Genomic DNA, 19,117 nt, shown 5'->3' on the forward strand with positions numbered 1-19,117 from the left:
ATTTCACATCAGCGACTCCATTCACATGTATACACTGCCCCTCCCTATATTCTGCCTTCTCTTTATCTGCAGCAGTTGAGCAGAGCACTTTCGGCACAGCAGCACAGCCCCCAATGCCATCGAGCCCGCCCTGCCGGACTTTCCCCTTAGAGAACCGTACTCTCCTCGGCCAAGAAAAAAGTGCCGGTACTCTAAGGGAGAAAAATAAAAAGTGGCGGTACTCCGTACCGGTGAGTACCGGCCCATTTAAAGCACTGGGTACAAGTTAAGCAGTCAGTATCTAGCAGACCATGAATGACATCTAAAACCCAAGGTGGCACCAGGTACCTTCCAGCAGTGTGGAGAAACCTGGCTAGAGCGTGTTACTAAAGTTGAGAATGTGCAAATTCAAACGTATCGAGAGTTTGGAGTTCCTACAAGAATTCTCACTAGGAGATGCAGTCTGGGTGAAATGAAGTACAAAATTACTCTATGCCTTCCTGCCTCTGCCCAAAGTACTGAAAAAAATCAGGAATGACCAGGCCCGAATCATCCTGGTGGCTCTGGATTGGGGCAGGAGGGTGTTACTCGTAACTTCTGGGCATAAGTATCTGTCCTCCGATTAGGCTACCACTTTGAGAGGATCTATCATCATAGGAAAAGGGCACAATACTTCAACCAAGCCTATAGAATCCACACACCCGTACATGGAGATTGAGTGGCTGGGCTGCAGTTGACTGCGTTTTTGTCTGCCGTCTGTAGTGGTACATGTCATCCTCACCTCAAAGCACCTTCCTTGAAGTTCATTTATGCCGTACATTGGGACAGATTTGTGCCATGGTGTGTTATGTACTAAACTGACCCATTGCAAGCCAAGCTGTTGGATGTTCTATTGATCGTTTTGTCTTTGGCCCTACAAGACCTTGCGGGGGGTGTATAAAATGTTATTTATTGGTCCTTTCAGCCTTTGTACATTGCCTGAACCAACTGTCCATGCTTTATTCACGTGATGTGATGAGATTTATTATAGGTTTAAGACACATTTCCTCCCAAACCATTTGTGATGCCACAGTGAGACCTTAATTTGGTTTTAATGTTTCTCATATTCACACCATTCAAGTCTATGCATATCTGTTTACTGCGTCTCTCGACGTTGAAGACTATCTTAGTTATGGTGATTCCTTCTGCTTGTCGCAGGAGTGAGCTTCAGGCATTGTTGATGCACCCACCTTTTCCCAGACAAATTGATGCAAAGGAATTCGGCGACTTCCCCCAAATTCCTTGCCTTTACTACTCCTGTTTTTTTTAATTTATTTGTGTTGGCCGTAGGACTCTGCACACTTTGCCACTGCTAACCAGTGGCCTTAAACATAGTAAAATTGGCTTTCGCTCAATTGGCATATGTAATGAACTTGTAAGTCCTTAGTAACGTGGTATTTCAAGTATCCAGGGTCTGTGAATTAAATGCTACAAGTGGGCCTGTAGTACCAATTGTGTCACCAACCTAGGTAACCCTTCACACCTATCCCAAGCCTACAATTGGAGCCTGTGTATGCCATTTTAAAATTCCATTGGACCTGGCAAAATAGTTATCTGAAAGAGACACGTTTGTGATAGATTCCTTACCTTCGAATATCCCCAGGCGTCAGACTTGATCCGGAACGTTTTCGCTAGCAGTACCTCTGCGCATCAGTATGAGACTACTTAGGCGCCACCCATGCCTGCTGACGTCAGTTCTTTATTTTTCCGCGCCAGTAAGCACAGATCTGGTTAGAGAACTTACCTTAGTCACTTTTTGACTACCTTTTTTGGGACTTTTGTCTCTTGTGGTTCTTCTCTGGTGCACGTAGGGCTGCCTGGGTTTAAGTCCTGCGGGCCTGCTGTCGCAATATGTCCGTGGCAGACCCCCATGACGTTTGTCTCTGCTGCCTGGAGTGCGACCACGACTTCCGGTCCTGTTTGGACTATCAGGCAATGGCCCGAAGGCCTTGAGGGAGAGACGCCAAAAGTTGCTTGGGGTTCGGCACTCATCCCAGCACCGCTCCCGGTCCAGGGTCCGTTCTAGGGAGCGCTCGCGGGGCCTCAATCATCGCTCCTCGGGCTCCAAGTATTCACCCTCATATTCAGGTAAGAGACGACACAAAAAGAAATCGAAGAAGCATTGTCGCTCTCCAATGTCTCCCCGTCGGTCCCTGGACGCGGACGAGGGGGAGAGGGGTTCCACCCCTGCGGCTCCTTCGGAGCCTGGGAGTCACGCGGCCTACCCGTCCTACCCGGATCCGTTGGCGACTCCCGCACATGGACCGCCTGTTTAAGCCTCGGGCTCCCGCTGGTGAGCCTCTGGGGCCCCGGGCCCGTGTCAGGATCCTGCCAGGCCGTTGGCTCCGCTGGCAGATCTGGCTCTTGCGCCCGAGGATCCTGCGCTGCTGGCTCTGGCCATGGCGCCACGAGGTCCCACGCTGCCGGCTCAGGCCCCAGCGCCACCCTTGGCTCTGCCGGCAGCGCCACAGTGGATGCTGTTGGTTCCACCTCTGCCCCCGTCGCCGACAGTTTTGTCCCCACCTGGGATCTGAATTGGGACACGGCGCCGGTTCGGCCCCGACCGGTGCCGTCCCCGAAGCAGTTTGTTCCTTCCCTGGTCCCTGCCCCGCCGCTGCGGTCTGCGCCACATACAGCGGAGGTAGAGAATGACTGGGAGGGGTCCGAGGGCCCTCTTGCTCGTCAGTGTGACTCTGAGGAGGATTGGGTGGAAATATCTCCTCTGACCCAGGATTTGTCTCGCCCCCGACCGCTATGGAGGAAGGTGCCTCGTACACGGAGGTGCTCCATCGGGCAGCTGAGATCCTTAACCTTGATCTCCCTACGATGGCCCTAAAGACCAATCTCCTCACTGAGGTGCTCCAGTCGTTGTCCACTTCAGCAGAGCCACTGCTGCCATTTAATGATGCCCTCACTGACATCTTGTTGGGCACTTGGTTACGGCTGGCCACAAGGGCCCCTGAGGATAAGTATGTCGCCAGGCGTCTATGCCCTGCGCCGGGTGATCCTGCCTTTCGGACCACTCATCCTACGCCCAAGAGCCTAGTCATTCAAGCATTGACATCCCAGAGTGCCTTTCCCACGGCTCCGCCGGATAAGGAGTCTTAAGAGGCTGGAGCAGTTTAGCAAGCGGTTGTTCTCCTCGGCCAGCTTTGGGCTGTGGTCAGTGAACACTACATGTCTGTTGGGTCCCTATTCCCACGCAGTGTGGGGTACTGTTGATCAGGTGTTACCTCAGTGCCCTGAGGAGGTCCAGGCTGTGCTGTCCCAGGCTTTGGCCGAGGGTAAGGACGCGGCTAAATTAGCCATTCGTTGTGGCTTAGACACCGCGGACTCCCTCAGTAGGGCGCTTTCCATGACTGTGGCGCCTCGTTGCCACGCCTGGTTGAGATCTACCAGGTTCTCCCCGGACGTCCAGAGCTCGCTCATGGACATGCCTTTTGATGGAACTTGCCTGTTTGGTGATAAGGCCTACAGTGCGCTGGAGTGTTTTAAGGACTCTCGAGCTACAGCCAAGTCCTTGGCCTTTTCGTCACGCGCTCGGCCACGTCTACTTTTCACTCCTTTTATGGCTTTGGAAGGGATGCCCCTGCCCCCTCATTCAGTCAAAAGCCTGCGCAGAACCAAACTCCGTGTGGCCGCGGGTGTGGAGGACGCCGAGGCAGCTCCGGGGGCCGGCGTGAGGGTCATTCCACCTCCGCCCGTGACTTCCGCCTCGAAGCCTTCCTAGTCTGAGCTTCGGGACGTGCCCCACGCCAGTGGGTGGCAGGATTCGGCATCACCTTCCCCATTGGTGTTCTGTCACTTCCGACAAGTGGGTGCTGCAACACCCTTCCCCTTCGAGGCTATCCCATGCTACCTCCGTTCCACCGCATGTCGGGGGATCACTTCCCACTTCTCCAGCAGGAAGTTTATTTATTTTTGGAGTTTTCTATAGCGCTGGCCAGACCCGAGGGTATCGGAGCGCTTTACAATCGAACTGGAGGGAACAAGTGTAGAACAGTATATCAAGAAAAAGATTCATACGAGTTCAAGGATGAACATTGTTATTTGGCGCCTGAGGGGCGTGTTTGAGGTAGTGACTTTGAGGTAGTCATAGTTGCAGGGTGGGTTGCTGAGGTAGAGTTCGGGAATGTACGGTTGAGGTAGAGGATTTTCAGGTGTCTCTTGAAATCTGGAAACGAAGGGGTAGTCCTGATGTCCACTGGGATGGAGTTCCAGATTTTTGGGGCGTTGCCGGCAAACGAGCGAGTTGCGTTTTTTTGTTTCCGGGTTTTCAGGGGGATCAGTAGTAGGGATTTTGAACTTCTGAGGTTTCTGGATTGGCCTGCTTTCTTGAGCTTGGAGGCTAGGTATTCCGGTTTCCCTGTGTGCAAGGCTTTGTGTGTAAGACAGGCCATTCCATTGGGAGCCATTTTAAGTCTTTGAGTGCGGGGGATATGTGGTCGAATTGTTCACGGTAGGCCAAGAGCATTTTCAGTTTGCTGTGCTCCCTTTCAGCCTTACCAGTGCCCCTCGGGTGTTCACGAAAGTGATGGAGGTTGTCGCAGCTCACCTGCGCAAGTCAGGGGTGTCAGTCTTCCCCTACCTCGATGACTGGTTGTTGAAGGCAGGCTCGTCCCAGGCAGTTGTCACCCACCTTCAGACTACAGCATACCTCCTCCATTTGCTGGGTTCTCCATCAACGTGCCGAAGTCGCACCTGAGGCCCTCTCAGAAGCTCCCCTTCATCAGAGCGGTTCTGGATTCGACAGGGTTTCGGGTTTATCCTCCCGGGCAGCGAGTCCGGGATATTCAGGATATGATTCCGATCTTTCAGCCTCTATTCCGGGTTTCAGTCAGGATGACCCTCCGGCTTCTGGGCCTGATGGCCTCCTGCATCCTGCTGGTGCAACATTCCAGATGGCATATGCGGGCTCTGCAGTGAGTCCTGAAGTTCCAGTGAGCACAGCATCAGGGCAACCTGTCCGATCATGTCCAGATCTCCGAGGGCACTGCACAACAATTGCAGTGGTGGCTCACGAATCGCGATTGGGTCAATGGCAGATCTCTCTCCCTTCCCCAACCGGAGCATACAGTGGTAATGGATGCGTCCCTCCTGGGATGGGGAGACCACTTTGGAGAGGCGGAGATCAGAGGCCTCTGGTCTCCGGCGGAGTCGCGGCTCCATATCAACCTTTTGGAGCTTTGGGCGATCCGACTTGCACTGAAAGCATTTTTTCCCTCTGTCTGGGGAAGTATGGTGCAGGTATTCACGCACAACACCACCGCCATGTGGTATTGCAACAAACCTGGACCCTATGTCGGGAGGCTCTGCGCCTCTGGACATGGCTGGAACATCGAGGCATTACCTTGGTGGTTCAACACCTGGCATGTTCTCTCAGCCGCTGGTGCATGATGGATCACGAATGGCATCTGAACTCGGACGTGGCACAAGGTCTCTTTCAGCAGTGGGGAGAACCTTGGTTAGATCTTTTCGCCACCCAAGGCGGCACTCGCTCGGCGACACTTTTCGTCTCGAGTGGAGTTGCGGTCTATTGTATGCCTTTCCGCCTTACCAGGTCTGCCCAGAGTGCTGAAGAAGATTATGCGCGACCGGGCCCAAGTCATTCTTGTGGCTCCGGATTGGGCACGAAGATACTGGTATCCCGAGCTACTCAACATGGCGATCGATCCCCCGATCCGGCTGCCTCTTCGGGAGCAGCAGGGGACGGTCCTCCACCTGAACCTGTCCAGCCTCCACCTCCATGCATTGAGATTTTGGGGCGTCAGTTGATGGCTTTCGATCTTCCTCCCGAAGTCTGTGATGTCATTCTGGCATGGGGATACAAATCTGAGACCCAAATCCAATTTTACACCCATGGATAACACTCTTCCAGTTGAACTACTTGCCTTTGAAAAGGCAGTAATGATGGATTTGGAGAACATAAAACCAAATGAAAAGCGCGCATTCCAGAACACCACAAGGGAAGAGAGACAGGCTTTACGCGATCTAAGCAACAACAAAAGACTAATAATAAAACCTGCCGATAAGGGTGGTGCAACGGTCATACAGAATGTAGAAGACTATGACAAGGAGTGCAGAAGGCTGCTACAGGACGAAAGAAATTATGGAGTTCTTCATAATGATCCCACAACCAGTATACAAACAAAGATTGGTACCATGGTGGAGGAGGCATTGTCTCACGATTGGATCACTAAAAAGGAGGGGGATTTTCTGAACCAAAAAAATCCAAGAACCCCCTACCTTTATACCTTACCAAAGATCCACAAAAACCTCCAGAACCCTCCTGGGAGACCGATCGTCTCGGGTATTGGGTCAGTTTTAGAACCAGTCTCTAGGTTCGCAGACGCTTTTCTGAGACCAATGGTCCAAAAAACATCTACGTATCTGAAGGACACAAAGGAAGTGTTAAATCTTCTGGAAGAGGTACGGTTTGATCCCAAAACCCAGCTGTTAATCAGCTGCGATGTTGAAAGCCTATACACTAGCCTGCCCCATCAAGCTACCCTAGACATCATTGAGGATGTTTTGTTTGAGGACTTTTGGGAATACCAAACACCCCGTAATGTGGTAATGAACTGCTGCGCACTGGCCTTGAAGGAGAACTTCTTTGAGTACGAAGGCACCCTGTATATTCAAAAGCATGGGACCAGTATGGGAAGTACATTTGCCCCTAGTATAGCTGGACTGTACGTACACCATCTAGAGGTAACAAAAATACTGAACCCCAATAACCCATTCAGATCCAAGATAAAACTATGGAAACGATACATCGATGATATCCTTATCATCTGGGATGGAGATGAAAAGGGCTCTGAACAGTTTCTAACCTGGCTCAATCTGCAGGATGAATTCCTAAGGTTTACCAGCACAGTCTCCAGGAACAACTTGGTTTTCCTAGATCTGAACATTTTTCCCACGACCCATTTCAAGAGCACCTCGAAGAACTGCCTTCTTATGTACAACAGCTTCCACCCCAAGCACCTGCGGGACAATCTGCCATATGGTCAGTTCCTGCGCCTACGCAGGAACTGTACAGAGGTTGAGACCTTCAAGACTCAGTCAAATGACCTCAAAAAGAAACTAAAAGCACGAATGTACCCTGACCGTGTTATCAACCAGGCCTATACACGAGCAAGAAATAACTGCCATGAAAGCTTGTTGGAAGAGAAAACAGCCAAAGAGGAAGAGAAACGCCCGATCTGTGTGACAACATACAACACTAGCTCCAACCTAGTAACCAAGATCATTAACAAAAATTGGAGAATTCTGAACAGTGGTGGATTACAAATATCGAAACCAATGTTTGCACACAAAAGAGCAAAGAGCTTGAGGGATGTCTTGGTACATACAAGACCGAAATCCAATAACAATATACAAAGAGACCCCAACTTTGTTCAGGGTCACTATCCGTGTGGTGGATGCAGGGTTTGTGGACTAACCAAAAAAAGCAAAGAAATAACTTTCAATAATGGCACCGTCTGGGAACAGAGAGCTTTTAGCAACTGCAACAGTGCAAATGCTGTATATCTGATCACCTGCCCATGCCACCTGGAATATGTAGGCATGACGAGCAGAGCAGTCAAGGTGAGGATAGGCGAACATAAGAGCACGATCAAATGCAGAAAAACCAGCACAAAACTGACTAACTATTTCCTTGAAATGAATCATAAACCAGAGGAAATCAGATGGACGGTAATAGAACTGGTAAGCAATGAAAGATTTTTGCTGGAAAAAGAACAGCGATGGGTTTTCCGTATCCAATCACACAAACACGGACTAAATGATGATATACCCTGGAGCCAACTATAGACATCTAGCCCAGCATCTGATTCCATCCCCCAATAACCGCTATTGCTACCACGAGGTCTTACCAGCAAAATTCTCTCCTAAATACTCTATAATACACTGCATGAACGTTAATACAGGTGGAACCATTATTGTAATAGTATCCAGCCCAGCATCTGTTTCTACCCCCCCAAAAAAAGTCATTGCCAGTAAGAGGTTTTACCAGCAACAAAATTCTTTCCAAAATACTCTATAGATATAATGTACAAATATTAATGTATGCGGAACCATTGTGTTAACAATTGTTGCTTCCCCTAAATGCCAGTACAGTTGACACTGTGAAAAGACTTCCGCATTTTGCCCTCCCGCCGCGCCACAAACAGGCGGCCATCTTTGTGGGTTGACGCTCTAGCACTGTGGAATGGGCGGCACCCAGCGTGCAACAAACGCGGAAGCGCAAAGGCTTTTATAAACATCCAGTCACTCGAGCCCAGCTATCCTCGGAGGAGCACGGGGGTAGGAATAATGCTTTCTTTTTCTGGCAGAAATGTAAGTAATAGACTCCGACCTCGAGTCTTTAAAAAAACGGGTCGCAGGGGTAGACAAAAGCACAAATATCTCGCTGTCTTGAAAAACCACCTAAAACGAGACTTTGTCTTTTATAGTAAACTGCGCAGAATACCCTTCGCCTGCAAACTCATGGGGCATTGATTACTATTGAGATAAGTATGTTACCGTTAACAACTCTAAAAACGTTACTAAGGAGGTCCCCCTCCCCTCTCTTTTGCTAGTCTGTTGTAAGTGCATTGAGTTACTAATGTTGTGTGTGTGTGATGCAATGACAGTGGTCCCGAAAAAACGGTACCACTGGTGTCTCCCTTGACGGGCAGTTGATGTCGAGAGACACATGACTATGTGTTGAATTTCATGTAGGATTCCTACCGCCTTTAGGATTTTGTAAATGCGGTTCCCCTCCAACAATATGGAACAATCCGTCTGTTTGTATTTTTCCATTCAGATAACAATGCCTATTCATGCATTCATGTTGGTTTTTCTCTCCTTTTTTCCTTTACAGAGACCACAATGGGTCGATTTTTTTCTGCTTCACCTGGGCCAACTCATGCCCTGAAGCCAAAACAGCCAACTTATTTTTGTTGGTTGTTTATAGGACAGTAGGCACTACTTGTTAGAACTGAGTAATAACAGTAGGGATCGTTTTTTGGTCCTGATGAGTAAGCAGTAGGGGACTGCTTACGAAACATGTCGACTAGGTAGTAGCTAATGCTCTACCACACAACCCCTTCTTAATGTTCCCAGCTGGAGAAGCTAATAAAATTGTTTTTTTTCTACCAAGCCAGGGAATTTTTAACTCTTTCCAATTTTCTCACTTTTTGCACACCCACTAGTGTTAGGTCCCTACACCTTCACTGACACCTATGCACCTACACATAGCCTCTGTCACATCTTAGTGCTCCCGCGTATTTCGTTTGGTCGTAGCACGCCCCGTCCCGTTATAGGGGCGGGAAGACCCCTATGATGAAGCATGACTCTACCTGGTTTTTTAGAGTGTGAGGGGTATTTTAACAAGCACATTGTGCTCCCATCTTTCCATGTATAAGAGAGAGCCTAGCACCCTGCGATAAACGGTTAAAATTATAAAATTTCACTCATTCACTTTTTTGATAGAATCTCTGTGGTTATAAAAGCTTACTTTGGAGGGTGATTCTATCAGTACCTCTACGCTTCTCCTTTTTGGTTTGGATGTCATTCTGGCAGCCAGGCATCCCTCCACTAAAACGGTATACGCCTGCAGATGGAACAAGTTTGTGGCATGATGCACTGCTAAGTCTGTGGATCCCCTTTCTGCCCCTCTTTCCCAAGTCCTTCTGTTCCTTTTTTCTTTAGCCTAGCAGGGCTCGGCTCTGGAGACTATCAAAGGTTATCTTTCGGCCATCTCCGCCTTTCTACGGCTTCCAGATCAGCCTTCTGTTTTTAAGTCCCCGGTTGTTAACCATTTTCTGAAAGGCATTACGCACACGTTTCCTCGTTTGCCATTCATCATGCACCAATGGAACTTAAACCTTGTCTTGACATCTTTGATGTGCGCTCCCGTCGAGCCTTTTCATAACTGTTTTTTGCTTCTTCTTACTCTCAAGACGACTTTCCTGGTAGCTATCACCTCTGCCAGAAGAGTGAGTGATCTCCGGGCTCTTTCGTACAAACCTCCTTTCCTTTCTGTTCATCCGGACAAGGTGGTTTTAAGGACCCGTCCTTCTTTCTTGCCAAAGGTTGTCACACCCTTCCACATCGGGCACACCATCACTTTGCCCACCTTCTTTCTGCCTCCGCATCCTTCAAAGCCGGAAGAGAGGCTCCACCGTCTGGACCCAAAACGTGCGCTCTTGCTCTATCTGCCAAAAAAGGTGGGGCCGTGCACAAACAGACCATCTCTTGGTGGGTCGTTCTCTGCATCAAAGCCTGTTACTCATTGGCTAAGAAGGAGCCTCCGGTGGGGCTGCGTGCCCATTATACCAGGGCAACAGCAGCCACTACTGTCTTGGGATGCGGCGTTCCCTTGCAGGGCATCTGTCAGGGAGCTGTGTGGGCCTCCCTGCACACATTTACCAAGCATTACTGCCTTGACAGTCAAGTCCGGCGAGGCAGCTTTCTTGGCCGTTCTGTTCTCCGTGACTATCTGGTGTAATCTTGTTCGCAGACTTACCACCGGGGTTGGTATTGCTGGGGTATCTATTCTAAGGTAAGGAGTCTATCACTAATGTGTCTCTTTCAGATGCACAAGTTACTACTTGTGCAACGATATATCTGTAAGAGACATTAGTTAGTGATAGATTCCTTACCACTCCGCCCATCCTCCCCGTTCTGCGAACTGATTTCTAGGGTTAAGGACAACCCTTTCAGGGCCCTAGTTTCTTGGCACCAGTGGTCAGTTTCTTGCATGGCTCTGCGTTTCTGGCGCAGAAAGTTGTGTGCAGAACTGACATCAGCGCGCATGCGTGGGGCCTAAGTAGTGTCCGTGATGTAATCTCAGCGCATACGACACCAGCGACTGATGCGGAGCCGCACAACGCCACCTACTGACTGCTAGCAAAAACTTTCCGGATCCAGTCGGACGCCTAGAGATATTCTAAGGTAAGGAATCTATCACTAACTAAGGTCTCTTACAGATATATCGTTAAACAAGTAGTAACTTGTGTGCCAGGCCTAAACCTCCCATTTTAATAAGTATGTCACCCCTAGGGTAGGCACTAGGGCAGGGTAGAATGTATGTAAAAAGTTAAACATGTGCTTTTATGTTTCACATGTCCTGGTAGTGAAAAACTCTTAAGTTAGTTGTCCACTACTTTAAGGCCTACCTCCCCCATAGGATAACATTTGGTTACCTTATTGCATCTAATAATTGATCACTTTTAATTGGGAGCAGGTAGGAAAGACCTGTTTGGTATCTGAGAAAGTGTAATTTAAATCCCAAATTTATGATAAAGTCAGACTTTAAGTAACATTTCTGGAAATGGCACTTTTAGAAAATTAGCATTCTTGTGTCCTAACCATCCAGTGCTGGCAGTCTGTTCCTGGGTAACATTACTAAGTGCTGTTGGCCTTTGTGTATTCCTCCTAGACAGTATCCCAGAGGAGGCAGAATGGGCCATCTCTGACTTCATTTGGGGTGGAGTTGTCACCTACCACACTTGAACTTCAAAGGCGCTGGTTCAGCTTACTTGTAAAGGATTTCACTAGGTATAAATATTGGACCCTCAGACTCAACTCTTTAGGTCACTCTGGAAGACGCGGAAAAAGGACTCTGCTGCAATTGGTTCTGCTCTGCTACCCTACTGCCTGAGGAAGGACTGAATCTGCAGCTTGAACCCAGGGCCATCAGAGTCTCTTTAAGGGCTAGTTAGATGGCCTCCTATTCTGAGGTACAGGAACATAAGTCTCCTCTGCTCCAGCGCATCTCAACACAGGACCATGCATCGCACATCCAGGTCGGCAGCCTCTCAGCACCGACCCAGCACAAAGCATCTCCACGGTATCACCCAGCCCGGCACCGGACAGCACATTGCAGCTTCTGATCAGCATCTTCGCAAGCACCGACCTAGCATGCTGGATCTCAACACAGGTCCTGTTCACAGCCTCTTGGTTCAGCACCGGTGCATCTCTACTCGCACTACCATTTGACTGCTCCTTGACGTCCATTCCGTGGAGGTCAAGCACAGACTTCACATCTTGACGCACCAGCACTCAAGGTACTTTTGACAGTGCACTGAACTAAGCCCTGTATCTAGCCTGTGCTCCATCGCGGTCAGCCTGAACTTGCAACTGAGAACTGGTCCCCTGCGACCAGGTAACTGGAGTTGTCTAAGTGCTGCATTTCTTCAAAACCTTTAAAATTTCATATACCCGGTTCTAAGTGGATTTTTCTTCTTTTGGTGTGAAATAATTGATCACATTTTAATCTGAGTTGGTGTGGGATTTTTCTCGTGTTGCGTTTTCACTTAATTACTGTTTGTGGGCGACATAAATACTTTAGACATTGCCTCTAAGTTAAGCCTGACTGCTTGTGTGCCAGGCTACCAGAGATTTAAGCTCAGAAAAATGTAATCACTTCTTGTGGCTCAATGGACAAGGATTTTGGCAGTTGCTTCAGTAGGGTCTCATCTTCCCACCTTTCCCCCACAACCAACAACCCACTTTTTCACAGGAGCCTTCTTAGCTAAAGTCGTGACTCCCTTTCATGTTGGGCAATCTATTCCCCTAGCAGCATTATTTGCCCCACTACCTCACCACTCAAAAGAGGAGAGGCTCCATCAGCTGTACCCCCAAAAGGGCTTTAAACTTTTACATTGGTCTTACCAAGTGTAGCTTAAGTTAGAAATCCTTAGAGGCATTTGGCAAAACAGGAACAGTTTGTTTAAATAATTGTTACAGCCGGGTGAACAGTTAAAGGTACGAGGTCTGAGGACTGTCCATATTTACAATTGGGGTATGTCCTTTTATGCAAAACACAAAAGGTCATAAAAGTTTCCGGCGTACGCTATATGGTGAGGAATCTTGGTGCTGCCTTTGGAGTCATAAATTAATGGTCAAATAGTTATTACAGGTGGGTCTCGACCTTGTGTGGACAGTGTGGCCAGTGGATACCTTGCCCAGTTGACCGGCATGGGGAGCGCATGATCACTGTATGTGCTAGAATCTGATTAACTATGTGTTCCTAACTTGGGGCATCTGACTTTATTATGTTCTTAGTAGCATGCGTACCTCCTCCAGCCATGGGTGCTTTATTGGAACAATCTCCCCTGTCCATTGTAATGTTGAGCTTATCTGTGGGATTGATCAAGGGTTTCCTGCCCGAGTGTTTGTCTGCCAGCTGCGCACCCTCCCACCTGTGACCTATTAATCAGTAACCCCGGCCTATGTCTCAGAGCCTGCATGACTACTTATTTCCAAGTCGAGGTTGATGTGGAGCTCATATGGGGCGATTCTATTAATAAGGATGAGATTTCATTTGATCGATGAACTCCTCAATTTCCATATTTACACAAGGATCACTGTGTGAGCAATCCGCTTTTTATGGGGTTCTCTGAGGTGAAGAAAGGGAAGATTGTGTAACAGACGATCTTGTGGATAGTCCTCTGCATTAAGATCTGTTAACACTGTGTTGGCACGCAGTGCCTGTCATTGACATCTGCCATATTGTGATGGTAGGCATCAGTGCATACATTCACCAAGTACTACTGCCTTGATGGCCTGGTCCAGCTTAAAGGCCATTTCCTTCTGCATGAGTTTTAGGTTTGAGTCCACTCCACAAACCCTCCACCTTGGGGAGGTACTTCTTGCTATCTAGTCTGCAGGTGAGGAATCTGTGGTTAGAAGCTTCCAGTAGAAGAAAAGTTTTCTTCCCATCATTAATGCTCTTTATCAAACCGCAGATTCCTCACTGCCCTTCCACTGCTGTCCTCCCACCACCAAGGAGTGGCTTCTTTGTAAGATACATTGTTCACAGATGTGTGTGAGGGAAACAAATTGACAGCAGCACGCAGGGTGTTTGTGCTTACATGCGGATCTGCTACCTCACTTTCGGGCAGTGTGGATCCTCACAGCCCCACCTACCAGTTAGCTGAAGCAATGCTGAAAAATGTTTATAGATTCATCATGATACCTGGATATAATTCTAAGGTGAGGAATCTGCAGTTAGAAAATCCTTCAGAAAGAGCATTGCTGGTCTTCTCTCTTCATAGTTTTCCTCAGTCCGCTTTTAATGCATTTCCAATGTGAGTTGGGATTGATCACAGATGTACTGATCTTTAGTGTGGCATATCTCACTCAGGCTAAATGTTGCTGCATGATCTGCACTGTATGATTGCTTTATCCTAATCCAGCTGTCATGATTCTATTAAAACGTACAGAGGAGTTCATTTGTACATTAGGTAGACAGCAATTCACTGGTGATGAATGTGTTATTTAAACATGTTTTTTTATTTTGTCCAGCTCTTTGCCTACGAGTAGCCTTATCCGAATTCTTCGAATGCAAGACCCTGAGAGGGGACAATCAAGATTACCGTTTCGTTCTAGAAATCAAGAGGAAGAGAATGGAAATTAACGAGTCTTATTAAGTGAAGAGCTTAATCACAGACTTGTTATTAAAACTGTAACCCAGCTCCTATGGGTTGACTGCGGGGTTAAATTATTCACTTTGTTCATATTGTTGCAAGAAGCGATATTTGGAGGGATGTGAAAAAAAAGCTGTATATTCCCTTGTAGAAAATATTTCGTTTGTTTTTGGATTTTTTTATTTTATACATAAACATCTAATTCTTAATGCTCATTTTAGAAACAATGGACAGCCGATGCTGGTATTGATTATATTTATAATGGGGCAACATGTTCAATATTCAAAGTTTACATAATCAGAATATTTTTGAAGAAACTTAACTGCCTAATTAACATATTTTTCTATTATGAAAACAAAGCAATAAACATTTCTATCGAATCTGTGTTTTGACATTTTTTTTACTTAATATTTTTAGATATTTTATAAAGCATGAAACTAGATAAAAGGGCAGGTGTGCTCCTAAAAAGATTTTATTGTGGTTGGACCATATCAAATTCTGTACTTGGAAGAGAATAATATTGTATACAAATGTTGTCTAGCTGATACTCTACCTCAGAAACCATAATATATTGAAGGGGTGATGGAATAGCAGCACGTATTGGGACAGTCCTGGACAGTTCAGTCTTCAGTATCAGCCACATTTATACATTGCGTTGTGAGATAATGGCATTGCCTTGAATTGTATGTTTCTCCAGTCTCGGGGATGAAAGGTAAACATCTAAGCTACTACACCATGTTGGAATGAGGCTATGTCTGCGTGGGTGGGTGGCTTGCTGCCTTGTGTGGCTTCACGCAGGCTCCATCCCACCCTGGAAGTGACTGATCGGAGCCACTTATAATAAGCGCCACCCCTACTCATTGATATGATTGTCTTCCTTTACACTTTTTTCAGAAGCTGGTCTAGAGCTGTGCTCCCAACTTTGTCAGTCCTCAAACGAACTTGAAATTCTCAAAAGATAGTGTGCTAGGAAATTGTTGCCATCAAAAACGAGATGCTTAAAGCTGCTGTGTCAAGACTGCAGCAAACAGATGCCGGCCATTGCCCACCATGAAGTGTCTTTTGACCACAACTCAAGTTATGTGACCAATGTACCCTAATGCACCCGAAGGCGATCCAAGACCGGGAGGCAAAGCTGTATACCACTGAGCATAAGGAGTCAGGTACATCGCACAGTTCCAGTTCCCTGTCCAAATCTCAAGCCTGGTCCCAGTTATGAGGCTGCTACTACGACCTTTCTATTTCCCTTTAATAATCTTCGTGTAAAGGAAAGTCTTAGTTTAAACACGAGCACAAGAAAGTACAGCAGGACTTTATTCCATCCCCCAATGTTTCTCCAAGGAGAAGGCTTAGCAAGGGTGTTAACATCTAAGCAGCACTCCTTTGAGGTCTCTGGCTATGGAAACAATACATCGATGGGTCCTGACACACCTGAAGTTCCCAAGGCCATTGTAAACCCTGCATTAAATCAAGGCTTTCAAGGAGGCCATGCTCCAAATTCTTAGTGCTCTTTCAGCTCCCCATGACACACGTACAGGCCCCACGAAGCTGCAGGGACTGCAGTCAGGCTACTGCCACTAGGGTTTTCTCACCAAGTACTCTACCCCACAAATTTTTATTGTTCAAGTTGTGACCAGTAAAGGTAATCCTAACTATTTTTCAACAAACCTCTGGGTATAGCGGATTGATACTTATGGCAAATAGATGTTTTTTTCTGCCAGCTTGCACTGACGTCCATAAACACAGTCTGCCGCTTCAGCTGATATATGCATGCCTTATGGAACATGACCAGCGGGATCTTGACGAGTAGGATGCAGTGGCATATGTTACCCGAATACACCTAGATACCACAGCCTGCATTTGCAGAGCTGATGGCACAAGTGTTGTATTTTTAGTACACTTCTGCATGAGATTGACCAGGTTTACTGGCAGTGTGCAAGCATCACTGACATATCCTTTGATGGGTCTAGACTCTTTGAAGTGAATGCGGACTCAGTATTGAAAAGATTTAATGACAGATGAGCTACAACGGACTCCTTAGGGGTACTGACTCCTGCAAAACATTTTCTCCAGTACTTTGCAAATTTAGGGGATATACCAGGGAGTTAGCCTTTAGACAACTGTATTCCCAGCCAGTGATGCAGCATACCGCTCACCTCTTTAGGACCTCAGACGTAGTTGGTAGACATCGCACTGGACAACAGGGGTACCAATCTTCCAACTCAATCCTGTACTTGAACTTCAGCCTCTAAATGCTATCTCCGTTAAGGACAAATTAAAAGGGCTCCAGTTGGTTCAGATTCTATCTGCCTTGCACCTAGGAGACTGCACCTGTCTGTGGTCTTGCAGAATGCACTTTTTCATATACCAGTCCTTAATCCCACATGTATTAACTGCGCTTGTAGGTGGGCCAGGAACACTTTTAATTTGCTGTGCTCCCCTTCAGCCTCACCTCGGCCCCTCAAGTGTTTTCGAATGTGATGGTGTTGGTCACTGCCAATCGTCTGAGGTCAGGAGTTGCAGTATACTCTACCTCGACAACTGGCAGCTGAAGGTGAGATCACTGCAGTCAGCCGTAGACCACTTCCAGACAACAGCAGAACTTCTAACATGATTGGGGTTCACTGTAAATGAGACAGTCCCCCCTCTATGACCCCTCACATAGATTTACATTCTTTGGGGCAATCCTGGAAATAGTGAGGTTCAATGCCATACCTCCACCGCAGCAAGCCTGAGTCTTTCTGACTATGATCCTAATGTTTCGGGATCAGTCCTGGATTAGTTGAGGATAGCTCTGAGGCTTCTTTGTTTCTTGGCCTCTCTCATTCTTCATGTCAGCAATTTCAGGTGACACATGCAGGCTCTGGAATGGATCATGGAATCCCAGTGAGCCCCAGCATCAAGACTGCCTCTCTGACACTATCCAGGTCTTGAAGGAGACTCATTAATATCAGCGGTGACGGTTGATCTAGCTTAAGTTGTGATGCAGCAGACCGTTTTCCTTTTCTCACTCAGAGCTCAAAGTGGTGACAGATGCATTATTACTGGTTATGGGCGGTCATCTAGTGGAGGAGGAGATCAGATGCCCTGAGCCTTAAGTAACAAGGAACATCAGGTGGACGAATAGCTCTTTGTTGTGTTCTTTAGGACAAAGAAAGGTAAGGCAGAACAGAAAAGAACTCTGTCATGTTGACTAATCCTCTGCATTAGCCATGCAGAGTGCCTGTTCTGGACATATGCCAGCCTGCAATGTGGACGTCAGTGCACAAATTTATGAGTTCTGTTCTCCAGGACTTTCTGGTGCAAACTTGTTTCGCAGATCCACCACCTGGGTTGGTATTGCTGGGGTATCTATTCTAAGGAAAGGAATCTGTAACTAACTGTTTCTTTCAGATGAACAAGTTACTTACCTTCGGTAACAATATATCTATAAGAAATATAGGTTAGTTATAGATTCCTTACCGCCTCACCCATCCTCCCCATTATGTGAACTGATTTCTAAGGTTAAGCACATTCCTTCAGGGCCCTAGTTTTGTGCACCAGTGGTCAGTGTCTTGCATGGCTCTGCGTTTCTGGCACGGAAAGTCGTGTACAGGGCTGACGTCCGCGCGCGAGAGTGGCGTCTAAGTAGCTACGCGATGTCACCCTGGCGACCACGACGCCAACGACGAACGCGGAGCCGACCGACGCCACCTTCCGACACGCAGAGGTACTGCTGACAAAAAAACTTTCCGGACCCAGTCTGACGCCTGGGGGTAATTCTAAGGTAAGGAATCTATAATTGACCTATGCGAAGGTAAGTAACTTGTTCTTTAAGGGAGAAAGCAGAGCGAATGTGGTCCTGATTAGCAGGATCCCAGTCAGACTAGTCAAAAACAGCTTAGTACCAGGCAAAAAGTGGGGGTAACCATAAAAGCAGATCCTACTTACCTACATACATCTTCCAACTATAAAGGTGAAGACCAATGTTCTGACAGGTACTTCAGTCTGGTAAAGCCCCTACAGGATGTCAATTGCCATTGAATGAAGCTCTCATAATTACACACTTGGGCGAAACCATGTTCAGGTTCACCTGTTTATAGGAGGTCCCTAGACTCCATTGTCCAGCACTTGGCGACCATCCTTTCTTGCCCATCATCTTATGTCAGAGAGTTTCCACAAGTAAAGTCAATCCCAATGCCTTTCATACCACCCCATCTGATTATGAGTCAAATAGAATCGAAACTTTTGGCAAGCGTATGCTTTCCTCTATGAGCAACACCAGCTGAATTTTAGGCCCCTATTCTCATGCCCATGGAACGTGGTGACCCACGTTTTACTTGCAGTTCCGGACTAACTGCGGGCATCCATCAGCCAAGATATCTACAATGCAGCCAAATCTGGTATTCACTCAGGCTTGGACACAAGCGACTGCATAGGTCAGGCGATGGGTACAAGGGTGGCACTTCAGTGCCATGCCTGGATGAGGTCCACAAATTTCTGCAGATATGTCCAAGCATCCCATATGGACATGCCATTCCATGGTTCTTGACTCTTTGACGACAAGGCAGTTTCAGCCTTGGAATGGTTTAAAGAAAGCAGGGCCACAGCACACTCCTTGGGTCTTTTTTCCGCACCTGACAGTTCCTCCAGCAATTTTGCCCGCTCTGTGGCTATGCTTGGGCTTTTCTTTATTTGTA

General features: G+C 47.4%; 1 protein-coding gene across 2 annotated transcripts in view; it reads left to right on the forward strand.

Moving 5' to 3' along the window:
• Positions 1–14,818, forward strand: part of SMC6 (structural maintenance of chromosomes 6) — a 602,788-nt gene extending 587,970 nt beyond the window's left edge. For both annotated transcript variants that reach the window (XM_086926302.1, XM_086926303.1), the window contains exon 27: positions 14,317–14,818. In XM_086926302.1, the coding sequence (XP_086782428.1) occupies positions 14,317–14,428 (112 nt within the window). In that variant the 3' untranslated portion in view covers positions 14,429–14,818. The remainder of the gene's footprint in view (positions 1–14,316) is intronic.
• The last annotated feature ends 4,299 nt before the right edge of the window (positions 14,819–19,117 follow it).

This window comes from Lissotriton vulgaris, chromosome 6 (genome assembly GCF_964263255.1).
Source record: "Lissotriton vulgaris chromosome 6, aLisVul1.2, whole genome shotgun sequence".
NCBI classification, from domain to species: domain Eukaryota; kingdom Metazoa; phylum Chordata; class Amphibia; order Caudata; family Salamandridae; genus Lissotriton; species Lissotriton vulgaris.